This window comes from Raphanus sativus, chromosome 8, assembly GCF_000801105.2.
Source record: "Raphanus sativus cultivar WK10039 chromosome 8, ASM80110v3, whole genome shotgun sequence".
NCBI classification, from domain to species: domain Eukaryota; kingdom Viridiplantae; phylum Streptophyta; class Magnoliopsida; order Brassicales; family Brassicaceae; genus Raphanus; species Raphanus sativus.
In genome coordinates, this window is record NC_079518.1 from 24829656 (window position 1) to 24851146 (window position 21491).

The following is a 21491-nucleotide window of genomic DNA, read 5'->3' on the forward strand; positions in this document are numbered from 1 at the left end:
ACTCTGGTTAGTTAACAGAGAACTAAGACGACATTAGAGAGTTAACTGAACACGTGATATGTCTGTGAAACTCGGGTTTGTTCCTAAAAATCCCCAAATCGAATTGCTCGATACTCTCTTCTTCTCTAAATATTGTTCTTCTTCTTGATGTCGCTCTGAAGTGTTCGATTTCTATGTTCTCTGAGACACGAAAAAGATGAGGTAATTCTCGATCCCTTCCCTTTCTCTTTTCCCCTTTCCAATTTGAGTTTCTGTTCTTCATCTTCTTCGGTTTGATTGCGTTTCTAAATCATAATCTTTGGTTTGATTGCAGTGAACTAGGGTTAATGAAGGTTAGGCTACACTATAGAGGCGTTATGGAGCGTAAAGAAAACGACTTTCACTATCGGGAGGATTAGTGAATAAAGACATCGCTATCGATCCAGATTACATGACGTGCTCTATGTTCGAAGGATTCTGTGAAGACAATGGGTCAAACGGGGAGGTTAAACACGTCTGGTACAAGCTTCCACAAGAATCTATGGAGTCGGTGAAAGTGATTTCGGAAGTTTCTTCAGATGCTTCTATTAATCAGATGTGTTGTGAAGCTATAAAAGTAGGTGGAGTTGATATCTACATTGAGCAGAGTGTTGGTGAAAAGGTTGATGGCTCTGTTTCGGTGAATGGTGAAGAAAATAGAAGTGAAGACAGAGGTGAAGACAGAGGTGAAGAGAGAGGTGAGGAAGAGAGAGACGAGGAAGGCCAGAACGATGAAGAATCAGAGAGAGGCGAAGAAGGTCAGAGAGACGAGGAAGGTCAGAGAGACGAGGAAGGTGATCAGAACAATGGAGAATCAGAGAGAGACGAGGAAGGTCAGAACAATGCTCGTGATGAGGTTGAGGAAGAAGTCATCGAAGAAGCAGGAGATATTCCATTTCAGTCACTCTTTGGAGATATCCCTGATGATGAAGTTAGAGGTACCACTAGTGAGGAAGTTAGAGATGGCGCTAATGAGGAAATTAGAGGTGGAGGTGATGATGATGATGAAGAAGAATTGGAGAGGCAATTAAAGGATGATGAACATCCGGCTCCTGCTGTTGACACTGATGATGAGTGGGATTACTTCAATCGACAGGAAAAGGTGATTTCGAGAACTACATACAGCAATGAGAAGCCTCCATACCTGTGGTTAATGCAGACATTCAAGAGCGGAGAAGAGTTCAAAGACCAGCTGCTGCGCTATGTTTTGAAGACAAATTTCGATGTGAAGCTTTGCCGATTGGAGAAAACAAAGCTGGGAGCCGTTTGTATTAAGAAAAACTGCAATTGGAATTATTTATTGCTCTGTTGAGAAGCCAAAGGGGAAGTGGATGGTGAAATCTTATGTGGATAAACATAACCATCTGAAGAGTAATAAAGCAAGGATGTTGAAGCAGGGTACAATTGCAAGGCTGTACAAGGATGAAGCAAGAAGAAGACCTGGTATTAAGGGTGATTATCAGATCAGTTTGCACGCTTTAAGAAGTGTTCGACGCAAAGGCACATGCGGACTTGCTGAAGACAGAACCGAAGACATGGTGTAGAGCGTTTTTCAGTAGACATGCACGACGCGAAGATGTGTGTAACAACCTCTCAGAGAGCTTCAACAGAACAATCAAGGATGCTCGTAAGTTGCCACTGATTAACATGCTTGAAGAGATTAGGAGACTTGCAATGAATCGTAACTCTCGAAGGCGTGAGAAAACAAGTGGCTGTTCGACTCAGTTTCCACCGAATATCATGGAGATTTTTGAGCAAAACCGCAAAGCAAGTAACCACTGCACCGTTATAAAGAGTAGTGAAAGCTTATATGAAGTCACTGAGTGGGATTGTAGCTACGTGGTATGCCTTCCAGAAAAGCATTGTGCTTGTAATAGATGTGACATCACCGGGATACCTTGCCAGCATGCTATTTATGTCATAAACGAGCATAACAAAGAACCTGAAGAGTAAGCTTTGTTGACTCTATCTCTCTCTTTGTATTATATAGGTTTTAACTCTATCTCTCTCTTTGTATTTTGTAGCTTTGTTGATCCTTACTATCTGACATCAAGGTGGCAAGACACCTACGAAAACAACATAAAACATGTCAACGGAGAGAGACTGTGGGAGAAGACAGGTAAAGAACCTATAGAAATCCTTGAAAAAAGGAGAATGTCAGGACGTCCGAAGAATTATGATAGGATCAAGGAGGCACATGAGTCAAAGACAAATCCAACAAAGGTTACAAGAGAAGGAAGAAGGATGACATGTAGCAACTGTAAGCAAACTGGTCATAACTGTGGAACTTGTACTGTACCAGCTGCTCCTGAGCTTCCTAAATGCAAAAGAGGACGGCCTAAAAAGACTGTAAGCAAACTCTGTTTTTTATATGTTTTTCTTGTGGTTTGATGATGTGTATGTAATTTCATATATGCTTTCCTTAATAAGGATGATCCTTGGAGCATTCAAAATGCACCGAAGAGGAGGAATGCTCAAAGCCAGTCCACACCAAATCCGGCCAGCACACAACCTTGTATTGATCCACAACCTTCAACTGCTCCACAGCCATCAAATGCTCCAACTGCTAGAGGCCGTGGCCGTGGACGGGGACGAGGGAGAGGGCGTGCTCGAGGCCGTGGACGTGAGTGTGTGCCTCCTGTTCCAAGAGAGTCTGGTTGCTATATTGGTCCTTACTCTGGTCGTGTATTTGAGGAATGGGGGTCTGCTGCTGTGAGTGATCAGAATTCACAAGGCTCTCAACAACAACCTCAAGATTCTTAGGCTCTATCACTTCTCTCAGTTTCTTATCTTGTATATTTCTCAGTTTTAAAACTCTTTAGGATGATCTTCTGTTGTTTGGATGTTTTAAAACTCTTTAGGATGATCTTCTTTTGTGTTGGATGTTTTTTAAGAAATAATACAGGAAGAAGATCCAAAATGTAACAACAACAAACATAAACTTCATTGATCAAATAGAGATGAAAATAATGTCATTGATGCCATTACAACAAAAGACACAAACCATGACAATCCGAAACAGACAGACCAATAAAAGACAACAAAAGACACAAACATGACAAACTAAAACAGAAACACAAATCCGAATGAAACATGACAACAAAAGACACAAACCATAACTACTTCTTCATAATGCTAACGGCCAGGATGACTGTGACAACAACGAAGCCTCCCAATGAAAGACCAAGGAATTGCCTCAGCAATTTCTCCTTTTCAACTGATGTTATAAGAGCAATTTCAACTTTTTTTCTTCTCCTCTGCGAGTCTGTCTCCTTCCTCCAACAATAATGCAGTTGAATCATCAGATGTGGCTGGTTGAGAAGCTGTGCTAAGCAACTGTTTCAGATTTCTGATTTCTTCTCTCTGGCGATCCATCACGCCTCTGGTCTCCAGTAAACTTTTTTCTGCCATTTATTTTGCTCCTGCTTATCAATCCAATCGACGAACCCATAAGAACCACAACACCAAAACCTTCGCCCCGGATTGTCATCTGTCCATGCCTTCGCCGGAGTCGATCTCTTATTACAGTAGCATAACGGACCGTCGACTTTCTTCTTATAGGATGACCTTGCATCTGAAATCGAGCCTTCACTCTTAGCCATCGATTTGAGAATTTCTGGGGAAATAAAGAGAGGGAGAAAATTAGGGCTTTTTAATCGATTTGGGACTTTTGATAAAGGAATCCGAGCTTTTAACGGTTCAATCACGTGTCTAATTAAAAAGTTAACGTCGTCTTAATTCTCTGTTAACCAGAGTTAACACTGTTAAATTTGAGGTATAAAACCTACGAATTTCAAAAGTTGATGTATTTAACGGATAACCAAATTTAGTCTGTATATTAATTGGGAAACGTAAAAAGTTCGTGTATTATTTTAGCAAAAGAAATTCAGTTTGTGTATTTTTCAGGAATTTTCCCTTTTTGCGGATTAGCATGTGGTTTTTTAATATTTAACTACATTTTTTTTTGTCAAACCAATAACTTCCTTGCTCAAACTGAAAGAGTTGTAACATAACATTAAACGTTCAAGTTGTTTATATCATCATGTAGGGACACCTGGAAATTAGGACTTGAGAGTTGGAAAGCAGTCAGTTGGATACTCTGAAGGTTGAGTTCTTTAGCTTTGATGAGAGCTTCAACTGATTCCTCCGCCATTAAAGCTAAGCACAGACAGAGAGGACCTTTTTGCAATTTATTTGACGAGGAAAAAGAAAACAAAGGTTGGGCCTGAGTGGACCGTTGAATGGGCCATATATCAACCACCAACCCAACAATAGTGCCAGATGCGCGGGATCTTCAATTTAAGATTTTTTTTTTTTAATCAAAAATGATTCATTAATAAATAAATAAAAAATGCCCTAATTCTCTCGAATCATTCATACGATTTGCATAGAAAGGGTGATTCATATCCAGCTTGGGTACGGTCTTATGCTTCTTCACTCGCTATTGTTATTCTCTTTCTTTCTAGAAATTGGGGTTTGATTTGGATCATCAAATCAAATCAAATCTAAGAGGGTGCTGATGGCATCATCGTCGGGGAAGGTGGAGAAGGGGCACGAGCTGTACAGGGAGGGCAAGTACAAGGAGGCTCTTCTCTTGTACACGGAGGCTCTCACGGCGGCTAAGTCCAAGTCCCAGAAGATCGCTCTTCACAGCAACCGCGCCGCCTGTTACTTGAAATTGCACGATTTCAAACAGGTCTAAGGATCTACTTTTTTCTTTTCTTTTTAATCAATTATAATCAAAACAGAATCCAGATTCCAGATTCTTAATAAGCCTCTCTTTTTATTTTCTTGATATTATTATTATTATTATTCAAACAGGCAGCAGAAGAATGCACGTGGGTGCTAGAGCTTGATCAGAAACACAGCGGTGCTTTGATGCTCAGGGCCCAGACATTAGTCACTCTTAAAGAGTACCATTCTGCTCTTTTTGATGTCACCAGGCTCTTGGACTTGAACCCTGATTCTGAGGTCTACCAGAACCTCGAGGCTCGCTTAAGGACCCAGTTGGTATATACTCTCTTACTTTCCTTTGTATAGTAGCAAGTAGCTCTGTTCTGTTCTGTTCTGTACTGGGTTAAATAATCATGTCTTGGTTTGATTTTTTTTTCTTTGGTAAGGAAAGTCCCTTGCTCCAATTCCTGAATCTGAAGCAGAGTTGGAAAATGAAGATGATGAAGACACAGATGAACAGTCAAGTAGGAAAGATGAGAGTAGGTTTGAGTCATTAGTTTCCATCACAAGAGATGTAAGAAACAAGGGGGAAGATGTTGTTGCACCTAAAACACCTGAGGTTAGAGATGACAAGAGCAAGGATGATGTGTCATTGTCCAACGCATGGCAAGCCATCCCTAAGCCCAAGGGTCATTCCACACTCGACTATGCCCGTTGGGATACTGTTGTTGAAAACGATGACTCCAGTCAAGAAGATGACAGCGATGAAGACAGTGACGAGGAGGAGGATCAGCCTCAGTACAGATTCCGTGTTAGAACCGTCGGTGTTCGTCCTGTGAAGTGATAAAAAGGGTGTATAGATGGATGGTTTCTTTCTTTCCTTGATATTGTTGTTGCACACAAGAGCTGTGAAAAGAGAAAAGCCATCAGGGAGCAGCAGACTGTTCCTGTCCTGTCATGTTATACATATTCGTTAACAAAAACACATGTATAAGTCTAGATGTGATGTCACAGTATACAAGAGGGACCATTATCAAATGAAATGGTTCCTTTTTCTCTTGGTCAATGCAGTTTCATTGTACAACATTATAAGCTTTCTCTCCAATCATGTTTTGCCCTGGTTTGATCTAGAACCGATCAATAATGTAATTTTACAGTATATTAGTAGTACATCTAAAGAAGATGAAGGCATGTAGCAGAGGGTTGTTCAGCTGTCAAGAGGAAAGAGTATAAAAAGAAGTTTTTCCTTTCTTTCTTGTTCTTAGGTTTTGTTAGAATGGAGGCTTGTTGAGTAAGGAAGATTCAGAGAATTTACAAATCATGTGTTAATTTATAATGTGGGCTTTTCAAGTTTTTTCAGTTACTGACCGTCTGTTAAGACTCTAAAGATCTGATGTGTCAACTCCACTAGGCTCTCATGTGTTATTATAATGTTGACTAACAAACAGGTTTTGGTATCCAGATAAAAAAGTTAACTAATACGTTTGTGTACAGATATGTTGTACCCTAAACCTTATTAGCTGTTTTGTGTAAAACTGACTAGAGAAATTGCCTTGGCTGATTGGGCGTTACATCATTATGTTTCTCATGGCAACATTCTAAATAATTGGACATGTGAGAGGATACAAGCAACTCAATTTGAAAACTATTTCACTATGTTTTTGGTTGTCTTCAGTGAAAGAATCTTCTCCGACATCGAGCCGATCCAAGTTCTTCGTATTCAGCCTTGGTGACACACATGGACTCAAAATCTGGGCTGGAAGCCAAAACTGAACCCCCTCTCCATACACCTAGTATGGGGCTGCAACCATAATAAACAAAAATAGTTTACAAATCAAAAGGGAAGAGTTGGTGTTGGTTAATAGGAAAGGATTGTTGAGTTTATTTACTCCTCCTGAGTTATTATCTTCACATCAAAGTGGTCTGGGACAAGTGGTCGAAGCTCTCTTTCACTGCATCCCAGCAGCTCTAATAGTTAGTATTATTACTCACCACTGATAATTTGATTCATCGTATGAAACTTAGACTTACAGCCTCTCCTTAAGTTGAGGAAATAATGTGCTTCCACCAGTTAAGATGATGCTGCCACAAAAAAAGCAATAAACATCAGACAACAACACAGCTCAGTAATTCAATGGGGGCAAGTAAAAAACTCATATTACCTTTGGTACAAAACAGGTTGCAAGTAAGAATGGCATGAGCTAACAGCTCGGACAATGCACTCTGCAAGTCCCGCCTGATTCATCCCTGTCCAAAAAGTAGAGTAGCATCAACATCTCTCCCGACAAACCTTCATCTCCTATATAATTAACACGACATTATTGGTGTTGATATTGATACAAGAACAAACCTAGATCTGCAGGCTGGAATAACGTCTCAGGTACAAGAAAACGCTCATTTGTCAAATCAATCTCCTGCAACCAAAGACGCTTAAAACATGAAAACCTACAAGCACAGAAACACATACAAAGAAGAGAATCTTGTTACGTTTTTGTTCATGTCAGCCTTCTTCCTCTCAACGTTGTCAAGCTTAGTATCGAGGAGAGTGTTAGGTCCTTCATCGGATAAGCCTAAAGTAAGGAAGTTCATGGCAGATTGAGGATCTTTGACATAACCTTTGGTATGTGTGACACCATCAGGAAGAACATATGTAGACTTTATCACGTTCCCATTACGCCGCTCCCTGTTTGCATTACAGTCTCTATACATAAATGAAATGGTTGATGAAGAGATTAAAAAAAGAGAGAGAGAGAGAGAGGAAGGAACCGAGCAAGGTTGAGATCACGGTGGAGGTGAAGAGAGACGAAGCAGAGCTTCTCTTTAGCATCATCCATCAAGAAAGTTTGATCCATCACATTAATGGATCGATAAGAGACCAGTTCCTTCAAGTAATTGGTGAAAGCTTTGCCTCCGAGATCGATCCTCTTGATGGCGTGATTGAGCGTGAAGTTGTGGAGGACGGGGACGGCGTGAGTGAAGGAGAAGCCACAGTCCACGACGAGGCTACACTGAGTCCGCGAGAGGATGGACCCTGGCCGGCGACTAGCTTCGTAGAGATGGACAAGTGACTGAGGATTAGCGAGGTAGAGGGAAGAGAAGCCGAAATCCTCGAAGACGAGCTCGTCGGTGGCGCGTTGGACGGAAGGGATGGAGAGTGGCGGCTCTGTGAGGAGGAGAGAGGAGGAGGTTGGGGTGATGCGGAGGAGTGAGGTGAAGAGGTGTGACCAGATGTCGCGTTGCAGGTCGGGGTTTATGAGGTAGCCTCTGTCGATGGGGCGGCGTACGGCGGCGGAGGTTAAGTCGATGTCGACGTCTGCGCCGTGGGAGAGAGGAGGAGGGAAGATGAATTTCTTGGAGGAGAGAGGTTTGAAGAGGCAGTTTGGGATCACGACGAGGGGATCACATTCGCCGCCTTGGCCGGCTTTGATGAGTCCACCGCCGTTGTCTAGCACCACTATGTTGTTCGACATTTCACCACGACGACGACGACGGAGATTGCTTGTTTCTTCTTCTTCGACAGAGACCACGGACACTCCCTCTTTCTTTCTACTAGTTACTTGGTTTTCTAGTAAACCAACTTAAATTGGTAACCGGTTTAATCGTACCGCCCTCCATATTGAAATTTTTGTCAAGTCCTCTTTTTTTTATTTTCAGAATCAAGTGCGAGCCTATCTATTTTATTAAAACAGAAACATTACAACTTCTTCTAGGTGGATTTTAAAATTGGACCTTATATAATTAATGCTATATTAATCTACTTATTATTAGACATGCCTTTTTATAAATAATTAATATCAACCATTACCATAGTTTTTCACTTCTTACCTTATTATTATATCCACTACACATGTTTCCTTATATTACATATATTTTACTATAATCTAGATACATCCACTACCATATTATACTATAAGATATATTATTAATAATACATCTACTAACATATAATACTATACGACAAATTAATAATAATACAATATATTATATGTATTCATTAACTTGCATCTATCAATATTAGCAATACTATGAAAACGGCAAATTCTATACTTTGAACCTATAAACCATGATATACTAATTTATAACAAAAATGATATTACTGTTACAAAATTAGTTTTTTATAAAAATTATTTATAGGAGCAATTTGTTATATAAGATAAATTTAATCAAGACCTAAATCTTTTTTTTTTCCTGTTCAGAAAAAAAAGAAACCTACGAATATATACCATTAAGTTAGCCAAATTTTTTTCGAATAAATAGTAAATCTTACCAAACCAAAAAAATGAATTAAAAATATAACAAAAGATATTATATTTGAAATTTAGCTCACCGAATCGGGTATAAATATGTTCATTTCAGGTATGAGTTTTTCGAGTTCTCAATATTTGGATCTAAGTAGGTATTTGAAATTTTTTGTCCGGATCGATTTTTTTGGTTCCAGATCGTTCTAACTTTTTTATATTATAAATCTTAAATAATATACAACATATATATAAAATATGTGAATCAAAAGATAAATCCGCGCATGCGCGCGGGTCATGATCTAGTAGTCTCTTAAAGCGCTGCCCTCATGTCAGTGAAAAACAAAGAACATCTTCCACCCCGCTACTATGTTCGAATCGCTCACAAGTCACACACAACACTCGAGGGAGTTTGAATAATCAAAAAAAAAAAAAAAGGATCCATACAATACATATACATGTCTGCAAAAGTTTTTGAAAAGCATTCAGTTCCATGGAATTCAAAGCTAGTTTATGACAAGATTGCATTTCACCTATCCCTTCTCTCATTTTCTCCTTCCCTTATACTCTCTCTCACTCCCACGATCGTCTCTCATCTCTTCGTGGCGTCGTCTTCTTCTTCTCCTCTCTTCATCTTCCCTACTCTCTCTCTCCCTGTGTTTCTTCTCCCTACCCCCACCATCATCATACCTCCTCTCCCTTTCTCTTTCCTCTTCCCTATTATGTCTTCTACCATTGTACTTACTAGCTTCCTTGTCCTCGGGTTCATCTTTCTCTTGTCTTTTGCCTTCACCATAGCCACGAGGACTTCTGCTCCGAATCTTGTCCTTGTCATGACTATGCTCTCTCTTCTCCCTCTTGGGCCTTTCAGCTATATCTCCCTCAAACACCATATCATACCCTTCACCTCCTCCGTGCTGTCTGTTTTGGTCTTTTACGATGAACTTTGAACCCTGATTACCACCACCCACACAATCCTTGGCTACATGATCCGTCGACCCACATTTGAAACATCCATTCCCTCCTGTTGCACCATTTTATCCATGTTAATTTACATCATCAGCATTCAATGTCACTCGTGATTCTGTGGGATCAATACGCACAATAAGGAGGGAGAAAGGACTTACCTTTACCCTTTTGTGAATCTTTCTGCCGGAACTGTGACCAAAGTTTGGATACACTCTGACTGAAGTCCACATGTATTCTTCTATCATCTATCAGAGCATTCCCCATCTGTAAAGCAACAACAATCACTTAACACCCCTCCAAATATAATTCCATTTCAGTCTTCATTCAGTTCCTAAGCTTGCACTTGAATTGAAAATTTACCTTGTTATATGCTTGTTCGCATGCCGCCTTTTCCTCAAACTCTATATAACAAACACAAAACTCTCAGCAACACACACATTTATACATATAGAGAGAAATCCAACAGTAACTATATAGCAGGACTCACCTATAAAAGCGTAGCACAAACTGTCACCGGTTTTGAAATCCCGGATTACATCAGCCCTGCCATTTTCAGACAAGAAGATAAATAACACAACTACACAACATTTGATTTTTCAGAACGAATCAAGGAGATATCACTCACGATATAACAGTGCCAAAGCGTGAAAAAATGGTATGCAGATCCTCATCCTGCATGAGACAAGAGATAAAAAAGAACAAACTGTCACAAACAAAAAGAAGCCTTTGCTATTGGCTAACTCTAATATATAAAGCACCTACCTCAGTCACAGGATTCAATTTGCAGACAAACAGTACATTCTCAGGAGGCTTGACCTCGGCCTCTGGGATATCTCCTATCTGCAATAGCAATACAGGCTCAGGTATTAAACGTGATTGGTATAACAACATCAATAGAGCTACAAGACAGCTGAGTTGAGGACACTTACGCTTTCAAGTACAACAGCACTAGAATGAGCAGCTTTTTCACGGATAACCTCCTCCAGTTCATGAACATCAAGTTGTTCATCCATGGGAACCCAATCATCTTCAAGACGCACGTCAATTTCAACCTCTTCCTTGGGTTTTCCTTCCGGGGAAGCATCTGGTATCCTCTCAGCCAGTTGTGTGGGATCTTCAAAGGGATCTTCAAGTATATAAGTGTGCTTGATTCTAATGTTTTTATAAGGTCTGTTTTTGGCATCAACATAAGCTTCGTTTATCCTAGTCAGCGTGTCAAGCCCCTCAGCAATCTCCCCAAACACCTATAAAATGGCATATATATTGTAAGTAACATAGAAAAGAAATCGTAGGGAGATTAGGAACAACTGTAAATGTACTTACTGTATGTTTCCCATCAAGATAGTCTAGATCATCACGAAGTGTGAAATAAAACTGCAAAGAAGAAAATAGACTAAGTCAAATAAGGACACAATATTTGATCCACAACACAGAGGTCGTTACTCTGAGAAGTCTATAAGATCATAAATTTGGTAGCTAAGGCAAAATGAGTAGGGGGATATTTACCTGGGAAGCATTGAGATTCTCTCCACCACTAGCCATAGCAACAGTGCCAGTTTTGGAGTGTTTTAAATCGAGATGAATCTCATCTCTAAAAAAGCGAGCCTGCTCACCATACAGCAATCTGGGAATTCAACAAAACATGATTTAAGGATAAAGTTGACAGATTTATTCGGAGAAACTAACAATTGAAAACAGAAACAAGGAGTTGGAAAAGCAGAAAACTAGTAACACACAGAGAGAAGGAAAAGATGATAAGAAAAAAAAATTAATAAGCACACAACATTACTTACTTGTAGATGGAATCACCGCCAAGTCCAGTACCAGTAGGATCACCAGTTTGAGCAGTGAAATCCTTTTGCACAGTGTGGAAGAGGCACCCATTGTAGTACTTGATCCTAACCAATAGAGAGAGAGAGAGAAACAGTGAGTAAAGTATTGATAGATAGATAAGCAAAGAAAGAAAGAAAGAAAGAGAGAGTGCAGTAATTACTTGCAGAGCTTGAGGAAGTTCTTGCAAGTCAAAGGGCATTTAGTGGAGTACAAATCAATGACAATGTCCCCAAGACTTGTCACAATAAGAACTGACATGTTTCTTACACAGCCAGCAGCCTGAAACCCAGAAAATAGCAAGTCATGCAAACCGGAGCATAGCATTAGTTAGTGGTGAGGAATAGAAACAGGACGCAGATTGCAAGCATAAAGGAAAGACTAAGAAAACCAATCCACATATTAACTATAACTCTCTCAACTATTAACTTCTAGGTCTATGAACACTGATTGAAAACTCCCCTTTTGCAAAGCATAATTCACATAATTGATTATCTTTTTCCAGCCCAAAATTGCCTTGCGAGAGAGATTCTACTTCTGAGTTGTAAGCAACAAAAGGAAGAAGAAGAGGAGGAGATATACTCACGTAAGGAAAGTAGGAGGAGGAGGAGGAAGGGCACGGACGAAACGTCTGCTGCTCTTGTCGTCGTCTCTTTCTGAATGTTGAGGGAGAGGAGATCGTCGATTTTGTCTAGGTTTTTGATTTGGAAACAAGAATTGGGGAACGTGCACATAGATGGGCCACGTTTATTAACGTATACGCTCTTACCCGAAATGTTTCATTCACCGCCATTTTTTATGGGCTTCTTAATGGGCCTGACAACATTGATTTCGGTTTCTTTCAATTCAAGTTTTCTCATGTCAATGTTATATAACATTTGACCATTTTTAAGTGTTTATGTTTTACTGGGAGAGGATTATGATGTTATTATACAGTATAAATTCTATAAACTAATATTCGGTAAATTAATAAACACGTTAAATTAATATAAAAAAATGTCTCATGAGTTAAGCTGATTCAAAATATGACTAAAATCGATAAAATAAAAAGATAATCTTTTTATAGAAAATCTCATGTAAATTATAGTCATACTATAATCACAATTTAATAATTTACGTATATAAGGTTTATATAAGTACAAATAACACATTGTATTTTATGTGTTATATTCACACTTAATTTCATCTCTAATTTTTAAAATACTTTAATATATTTTAATAACATTTAGTAAAATTATATCTAAAACTACTTTATATTATATATGAATTTTTTTATGAAAAATATTAAAAATACACCAAACAAAATTAAAAATTATATAAATATCAAATATCTAAAATTAAATTAATTTATATGATAAAATCAACTATTTTCTTATTTTATATAAAATATATTTAAAATAGAGAATTCTAAAAGAAAAAAATTGTAAATCGATAACTTTATAATTAATGAAATTTTACTGTTCCGACACTATTAATTTATTGAGTTTTTACTATATCTAGTTACTGTATGCATTTAGTTACTTTTTCGTGTGTGTGAAAACTATTATTTTCCAACATTATGGTCAGTTGGTCACAACCAATAATGAGCATTATCACAAGTACACGCTTTGTGTATTCATATGAGTGTCTTTTAAGATATGATTAGCGTTCACATATGATCTTGTGAGGACAAACTTTCCCTTACGGAAAATAACCAATCATGGGGCACATCAAATCAGTTAAGAGAAACCTAAACCAAGAAGAAGCAACAATTACAGTTTTTTTTTTGTGGTAAAAGCAACAATTACAGTTGCAAATAGAAAAAGCAACAACTATTTTGGTAAAGCACCTCAATAAATTTTTTTTGTTTTTTTGAAACTGATTTTAGCACCTCAATAATTGTTCCATCAAGATTAGGTAATTTCTGTCTCGTGATTCCAGAAAACGCTTTCTTTTGAAAAAATGCTTTTGTCTGAATATTGCATAAATTTTATGAAATGCATATGCAAACATATTTACGAAATAAATTCTCCTTTCTGTTTTACGGCCAGCTGTGTTTCATTGGCAAGCATATCTCGCCTATGGAAGCTAGTGTTTATTCATTCATGCACCTCCTGAAAGGCATTTCTTTTGTCTTATCCTAAGCTCACAAAGTGTTTTCATACTAAACCGAAAATTAATCCTCAACCCTCGATTATTTTGACATTCTCTGAATCAACTATAATTATAATATATACCTTAAATACTTTTTGATTTTTCTCTTTTTTTTTTTTTGATAACTATGGTATCTGGGCAGCCACATTCCCGAAAAGGGTCCAGCGCCCCAACGGAAGGGATGTTAAATCCATTGTGGCCAAGGTTCGAATCCGGGTGGCGGGCAGTATAGCTGTACCTTCTTTACCACCAAGCTACGAGCACTTGGTTATTTTTCTCCTTTCTTATTTTTAAAAATGATGTTGTAGTTTTTTGGGAAAGGGTAAATTTTATCCAAATTTTTTTTCTTTGCTACTCACTAAATAATAAAATAAGATTGCTTAATTATAAATTACATTTTGGTTATTCAATAATTGACTCTCACAATACATACGCTTAGAAAGTAACACGCAGTTGCCCAAAAAGAAAAAGAAAGTAACACGCAAATTTGAATGATGCTTCTTCACCTATCACGATGTATTTTTTTATTGTCTGAATCCAAATTCAAAAGAGTCTTTATATTTTATATATTTATCTTTGTTAATTCATATTAATTTTTTCAAACGGTTAGACTAGTTCATATTGATTCTGTATGATACTGTATTTGTTTCTAAAGATATTATTTTAAGTTTTTCATACATATTAAAAACATATTAAATATTATCATAAAACATCGAGTTTTGTATTTATTAGTTTTAAATAATTTTAAACTTATAATAATTCAAAAACTTAATTAATTTTCTTAAAATTTACAATTTTTATCATTACTTTAAATTCATATGAAACATAAAATTTATTTTGCAAAATATATTTTCCTAAAATTTCCATCTTAACAGAACGGAATAAGTATAAAAAGTTTATAAGATCCCTAATATAATATAGTTTAAACTGTGACCATCACGGCCTCAAGGCTCAGCCGAAAAACCTTATAAAAACAATATTAAAACATACAATACTGTATCATAATGAAATGCACAATACCGCACATACTCCAAGGATTTTGGTTCTATCCAATCGAATAGAAAGGAACTCGCTATAGGTCTGAAAGTACGTTTAAAATCTGAAGAGGAATAAGTTTGTCTCTATCCAAATATCAAAAGAATTGAAGTTTGACAAAGTCCAACTTTAAAGTTTTTGTTGTTGTGGTGGCCATCACTTCCACCCCTCCAACTGGCTCCAAGCCACTAACAAACGACAGCATCGGAACCCAATACCTTCCCACACTTTCAATAGATCTTACATACATTTATGGACCAGCTTCTTCTTCATTATTCAATATTCTCATTTGTCTTCAATAATTTAACTATATTGTAGCGGCCGATAGAAATCATCCGCAATTTCCTTTTTTTAAACGACTAGTAGTAGCATGTTGCATACGGTGATGATCAGAGGTGACGACTGAAATGAAACTGGATCTGTTTACAAAGGTGGGAAGGCTATTAAAGACATATCCACATTTAGGCCAAGTTTTTGATTACTGTCTCTAATTACCATGTAATAAACCATTGGTTAATATTAATTAAACTATTCACCGTTTTTATTATAAATATAATCTGTGGAATTTTGCAGAGGGAAAGATGAATGGTCTACGTCTTTGGGCCACGCGGGCCTTTCGGATCCAGCTGTTCCCATGAATTATTCATTTGATTTACTCGGACTATGCAGTTTTAAAAACGAAGCAATTATGTTTATGACTACGACAAATTATTTATTTTGGCGTATTTAAAGACGGAGATTACAATGCGAGACCATTTTACAATGACTAAGGCAAAAGATAATCAGAAATACTCACATGTACGTTTCACAAGACTATTTCCAAATACTTTTCAAAAAATTCAGAGACGGTAAATAAATTAAAACCCACTAGTAAATAAGAAATTAATCAAATGGACGGTATTTAGATATTTTTAATTGTTGTCTCCTGTTTCATGGCAGCCACCCCACTGTTTATGTATACATAAACATGTCATAATGCAATATTAAAGGTTTAATTAAACCAAGACCATTTTTTCACTAGCATGTTCATGTTATAGTCGACAATCCAAATTTGGTACTCTTCCCGTTTCACACTAAGTATGTTTTACTTTTACATCAAGATAAAAATGAATTTTAATATGTATATATATATACACTTTGTGTATAAAAATGTCAACATGACATTTGTTATATACACATTTCTAGTTCGATAAAAAGAAATACACATTTTTAATATGTTTCACTTTTACATGAAGATAAAAATGAATTTTAATATGTGTATATATACACACAATTTTTGTATAAAAATGTTGACATTTTTATTCACATATTTAAAAAATGTGTGTATAACAAATGTCGTGTTGACATTTTATACAAAAAATGTGTATATATACACATATTAGAATTCATTTTTATCTTAATGTAAAAGTGAAACATACTTAGTGTGGAACGGGAAGAGTACTAAATCTTAACACGACATTTGTTGTAGAATGAAAATAGCTTGAGAAGTTTCAACGCTCTTATAGCGAGGTGGTTGAGATAGTTGTTCTCTTCTCCGGAATCCATCTTGGTTTTATCTTTTTTTGTGAAGATGGTTCAAAACTAAATAATTTTTTGTAGAACTTTTTTATTCATTTTAATAATATTTACATTTTAGCAAAAAAGAAAATAGCTTGTTTAAGTGTCTAATATGAGAGCACAAAATTGGATTTGCAGATATATAATTTCCTCGACGACACAAATATATTTGGGCGAACAATTAACCTAAATAGTTATCTTCTTTTGTCTTCTGTTGTTGCTTGTTAGTATTACATATATCAAATATCCTTTTAATCGTTGGTGCAAAAAATATATGTGTGATTTTTTATTTTGCTTAATTATTTTCAGTTAAGTATGTAATTTAATAATTTGATATTTCTAGGAAATTCTCACATAAGATTACATTAATAATGTCTAAGATTAAAACCTGGTTGTTATTTGGAAAATTACTTATTAGTTTGTTCAATACTAGTAAAAAATAATACTCTCTCTGTTTTAAGTTTTTTGGATTTTACACACTTATTAATAAAATACATTAAATCATAGTATTAAATGTATAATTTTTTGTGATTAACATTTTTCATAACTTTCAACCATTCAAAATTTAGTAAATACAAATTTTTTTTTGAAATCAACAATTTATCATTATTATTTATTAAAAATTATATTGATAATGTAAAAATACTGTAAAAAATACTGTAAAAAATACATCTTTTGAAATAATTTTTTTTTTAAAATTTGGATTAATTAGAAACGGATGGAGTATCAAGTTTGATGGGAACAAAATATACATAAGTTGGACAGTTAATTACTACTTAAACCACGGGTCTCCTCCTCGGACACACCCAAATGATCACTAATAATCATTATTTTCCTCTCTCTCTCTTAAATAATTATCCGCTAATCAAAAAGAGCCTCATCAAATATTAAAAACCTAAAATCTAACCATTCAGAGAGAGAGAGAGAGAGAGAGAGAGAGAGAGAGAGAAAGCATGGAGTCGGAGGAGAAGAAGGAAAGTAGTATAAGCACGGTGGAGGCAAAGTTGCCCCCAGGATTCAGGTTTCACCCAAAAGATGACGAGCTTGTCTGCGATTACTTGATGGCACGATCGCTTGGTGACAATATAAATCAAACTCCTCCTCCTCTCCTCTTGATCCAAGTCGATCTCAACAAGTGCGAGCCTTGGGACATCCCCAGTACGTCTCTTACTACAATCTTATCTTTCTATCTCTAAGATCACGTGCTTGATACATACATGTAGCTAAAAGCTTCTTTAGTTTTTTTTACATAGATATTAGTGAATTTACCGTCATGATTATAGTTTAGATAACTTTTTTTTTGACTAATAGTTTAGATAACTTGTTCGTTCGTGTTCATGATTTTGGTGCAGAAACATAATTAATAACCAAGATCAAATGATTTTTTTTTCTTTTCTTAAAAAATATTATCCTTCGAATCAAAAGATCGAAGTTAGTTAAATCCATATCCACTAAAAAAGTCGGAGTGATGTCTAATAACCATCCGATGATGTCACCTATAATTCTAGATATTTTAGGGTATCCCCTAAACTATATTTGCGAAGTAATTTTGCGGTATATTCTCTGTACAATCAGTTTCACGAAACAAATATGACGTGGCTACTAAAATTGATGACATGACTTCCCGAAAATATGACACGAATAATTTTATTTAATGTTGATTTATATATTTTTGGCAAACTTATTAGAATATGATAATAATTCATATATTACATTTAATATATTACATTTTTACAAAAAAATGTGACATGTCTATTAAAATTGATGACATGTCATATGGTTAAATATGACATGGAAAATTACTTTAATGCTGATATATACTTTTGGGGAACCTTTTAGAATATGGTAGTAACTCATATATTACATTTAATCTTGATTTATATTTTTGGTAAACTTTTTATAAAATAGTAATAACTCATAAACCATCACTAGAATAAATATATTCAAATATGAAATTTTTAATTTCAAAATATTTCTTAATTTAGCGTTTATAAATATACAGTTTTTATTATCTAAAATTTTCAAAAATTTCTATATTTAAAAAAAAAATATAATTTTTAATCGTAATATCATTAGTTTCTTTTAGATATCTACAAAATTTTATAAATATTGTTTAGTTTTAGTTTTTGATAACTATACATTTTTTATATGATTTTAGTAATTTTGTACAATTTGATATAATACATTTAACCAAAAGAAATAGATAATTTTTTTATCTAATATTCTAATTTTAAATATATGCATATATATTCTTAAATATAATTTAAAATAAAAAAATTATTCTCTCTTAGTTTTATGTTTAATTAAATGATATTTATATTAGTTATTGTTAACAAAAATAAAAAAATATAATATTAATAAATTGTATTTTTAAATATAATTTTATAAATTTATCACTGCACATGGTGCAGGAAAACACCTAGTAGTTTATACATAATTACATATTACTAATCCTTATTTAAACATATCATTACCATTATTGGCATGTTTGTATCTCTTATAGATTAGGAAAACTACTCATATAAACATACACATAATTCTTATAAACACACACATGATTCTTACAAATAACTACAATAAAAATATTAGGAATACATTACAAGAGAAGTTGACACTCTTGGCGTTATCGTCAACCAAAAATACTTGAAAAAGTTTGGATAGGAATAACATAAGAGTTGTTAAAAAAAAAAGGAATAACATAAGATAATAACGACGAATAAGTCGATTTCTAGGTTTTATTTTCTTTTGGGTATAATTTCTAGGTTCCGTTGGTTTGAGTGTGACATTTTTTGGCTAATGAGAAGTTTTAAAAAGTTTTGGAAAATATTAATAATTTTGTTTGATCATAATTGGATTCTTCTTCTTCTCCTTCGCGTACGCCTATAATGGGTCCTTGATTATTTTTCAAATCAAGATATTGACCCTTCAACTACGTGATAATTCTAGTTTTTCTTCATTCAAACAAAGCTCCCATTTATAAATAACAAATCAAAATCCATTCATACAGCTCATCCACACGGTGTTTGGTTTCTATTCGAGACTTTTTTTTTTTGAAACTTCTGTTTTGATCAGCTTTTTTTTTTTTGCTTCAAGAATCACATGATGACATGCTTAGTTCAAATCCGCACGGATGTGTATACTGTATATATAATTTCTTTGTAAATACTACATCAGTAAATAACTGATACATGTCTTATTCATAATAAATATACATACTAATTGACCAACGCTTTTCACAGATTTTATAAAAAAAACATTTCTTTTAATAGTTATACTAATATAGAAACATCTCAAATAATCATAGAAAATAAGAAAAACCCAAATTATGTTTTAAAATATAATAGTATTTTTAATAGTGACATTTTTATTTTCCCATTAAAATTATTTGTATAACAACATAGAACCCATCTAATATTTTATTAGTATCATTTTATAAAAATAAACTTTTTTTTCTTTTTATCTATTTTACATTATATTACACTTCATATATATATAGTTATATCAATATATACATATTTTTTTTTGTTCAAGCCTGTATATACTTCTATTACATAAAATCAACATTATTTTAAAAGTGTTTTTACTAAAAAAGAATTATCTAGCAATAAAAAATAAGATAGAGAACAAAACAAGTTTTGAAATAAAAATATTTGAAAACCACATGAAATTTTTTGAAACAGATAAATTGGTTCAGTTGTGTTCTTTTTTGGCAAAAAAAAATTATTTTATTATTTAAATTTGAGATGGTACATGTAATTAAATCGGAATAGAACAAGTAATAAAAACAAAAAAATTCTTTGAAATGAACGAGCACTAGTTCTTAGCTAATGAATCAGCAATATCACTTTGAACCCTTGGGATGTAGAAGTCCAAGAAACACATCTGTGTGTTTACTATTGGACCATTGGCTCAATTTCATTCATGAGTTTCATTATTGTATATAATGTAATCTATGTAACAAAAAAAAAATGTTTTTGGCTGTATGTTTCAAATGAACAGAAACGGCATGCGTGGGAGGGAAAGATTGGTATTTCTACAGCCAAAGAGATAGGAAATACGCGACGGGGCTGAGAACAAACAGAGCAACGGCCACCGGATATTGGAAAGCCACAGGGAAAGACAGAGCCATTCTAAGAAAGAGTAAGCTTGTCGGGATGAGGAAGACATTGGTGTTCTATCAAGGTCGAGCGCCCCGTGGTCGTAAAAGTGATTGGGTCATGCACGAGTTTCGTCTCCAGGGTTCCTTTGATCCTCCTACTCTGAACTCTCCAGAGGTACAGGAAGACTGGGTCTTGTGCAGAGTGTTCCACAAGAACACAGAAGGAGTTTTAAGTAGAGACAACGTGGGAAGCTGTTTTGACGAGACAGCCTCCGCTTCTCTTCCTCCACTGATGGATTCTTACATCAACTTTGACCAAGAGCCCTCTTCTTACCTCGGTGATGATCAGCACTTCATCACCAATGAGCAAGTGCCCTGCTTCTCCAATTTGTCAAAGAACCAAACCCTAACCAACTCAGTCTCTGAACTCAAGAAGAACCCTATCCCCTTGTTCACTGGTGGTTCAGCCCCCACCAGGCTCCCAGGGCTAGACTCATTCTATTCTTCAGATCAGATGGTTCTCAGAGCTCTGCTCAGCCAGCTCACTAAGATCGATGGAGGCATTGAGGTTAAAGAAGCACAGAGTTATGGGGAAGGTAGCTCCGAGAGCTTCTTGACCGACATTGGCATACCAAGCACTGCGTGGAATTGATGATGGTCGAGTGTAGTAGTGCGAGTCATTATTGCTATATTCATATTCATGATTGGAACCATTCTTCAAGGGGTGAGGAGTAAAGTGTGCGTGTCTGATTGTACAAACATTTCCCTCACTCTAGTACAACTCATGTAAAATACCACTTAAGACATTATTATACATATGAATTTCATCATAGCTCCATCTGTTTCGGTGTAATGATTAAGACATTATTATACATATGAATACTATATATATGAGACATCATTACCAGTGAACATGATGGAATACTTGATTAGCCAAG

At 35.4% G+C, this 21491-nt stretch overlaps 4 protein-coding genes across 4 annotated transcripts; 2 read left to right on the plus strand and 2 right to left on the minus strand.

The window, feature by feature from the left end:
• Positions 1 to 4362: 4362 nt before the first annotated feature.
• On the plus strand, positions 4363 to 5797 carry LOC108819331 (uncharacterized). The gene is made up of 3 exons (XM_018592344.2): positions 4363 to 4714; positions 4840 to 5028; positions 5144 to 5797. The coding sequence occupies exons 1-3, from the start codon at positions 4538 to 4540 to the stop codon at positions 5534 to 5536; spliced, it is 759 nt and encodes a 252-aa protein (XP_018447846.2). The 5' UTR covers positions 4363 to 4537; the 3' UTR covers positions 5537 to 5797.
• A 431-nt stretch (positions 5798 to 6228) lies between these two features.
• LOC108819220 (actin-related protein 6) lies at positions 6229 to 8242 on the minus strand. The gene is made up of 7 exons (XM_018592218.2): positions 7459 to 8242; positions 7180 to 7375; positions 7043 to 7106; positions 6855 to 6939; positions 6724 to 6774; positions 6582 to 6644; positions 6229 to 6493 (listed from the first exon to the last, which is right to left on the minus strand). The coding sequence occupies exons 1-7, from the start codon at positions 8160 to 8162 to the stop codon at positions 6364 to 6366; spliced, it is 1293 nt and encodes a 430-aa protein (XP_018447720.1). The 5' UTR covers positions 8163 to 8242; the 3' UTR covers positions 6229 to 6363.
• Positions 8243 to 9319: 1077 nt separating this feature from the next.
• LOC108818746 (peptidyl-prolyl cis-trans isomerase CYP59) lies at positions 9320 to 12463 on the minus strand. The gene is made up of 12 exons (XM_018591675.2): positions 12316 to 12463; positions 11893 to 12011; positions 11693 to 11797; positions 11406 to 11523; positions 11223 to 11273; positions 10829 to 11143; positions 10662 to 10739; positions 10525 to 10571; positions 10387 to 10442; positions 10260 to 10300; positions 10058 to 10163; positions 9320 to 9954 (listed from the first exon to the last, which is right to left on the minus strand). The coding sequence occupies exons 2-12, from the start codon at positions 11988 to 11990 to the stop codon at positions 9476 to 9478; spliced, it is 1494 nt and encodes a 497-aa protein (XP_018447177.1). The 5' UTR covers positions 11991 to 12011; positions 12316 to 12463; the 3' UTR covers positions 9320 to 9475.
• Positions 12464 to 17264: 4801 nt separating this feature from the next.
• On the plus strand, positions 17265 to 21383 carry LOC108821648 (NAC domain-containing protein 21/22). The gene is made up of 2 exons (XM_056991899.1): positions 17265 to 17612; positions 20454 to 21383. The coding sequence occupies exons 1-2, from the start codon at positions 17408 to 17410 to the stop codon at positions 21203 to 21205; spliced, it is 957 nt and encodes a 318-aa protein (XP_056847879.1). The 5' UTR covers positions 17265 to 17407; the 3' UTR covers positions 21206 to 21383.
• The last annotated feature ends 108 nt before the right edge of the window (positions 21384 to 21491 follow it).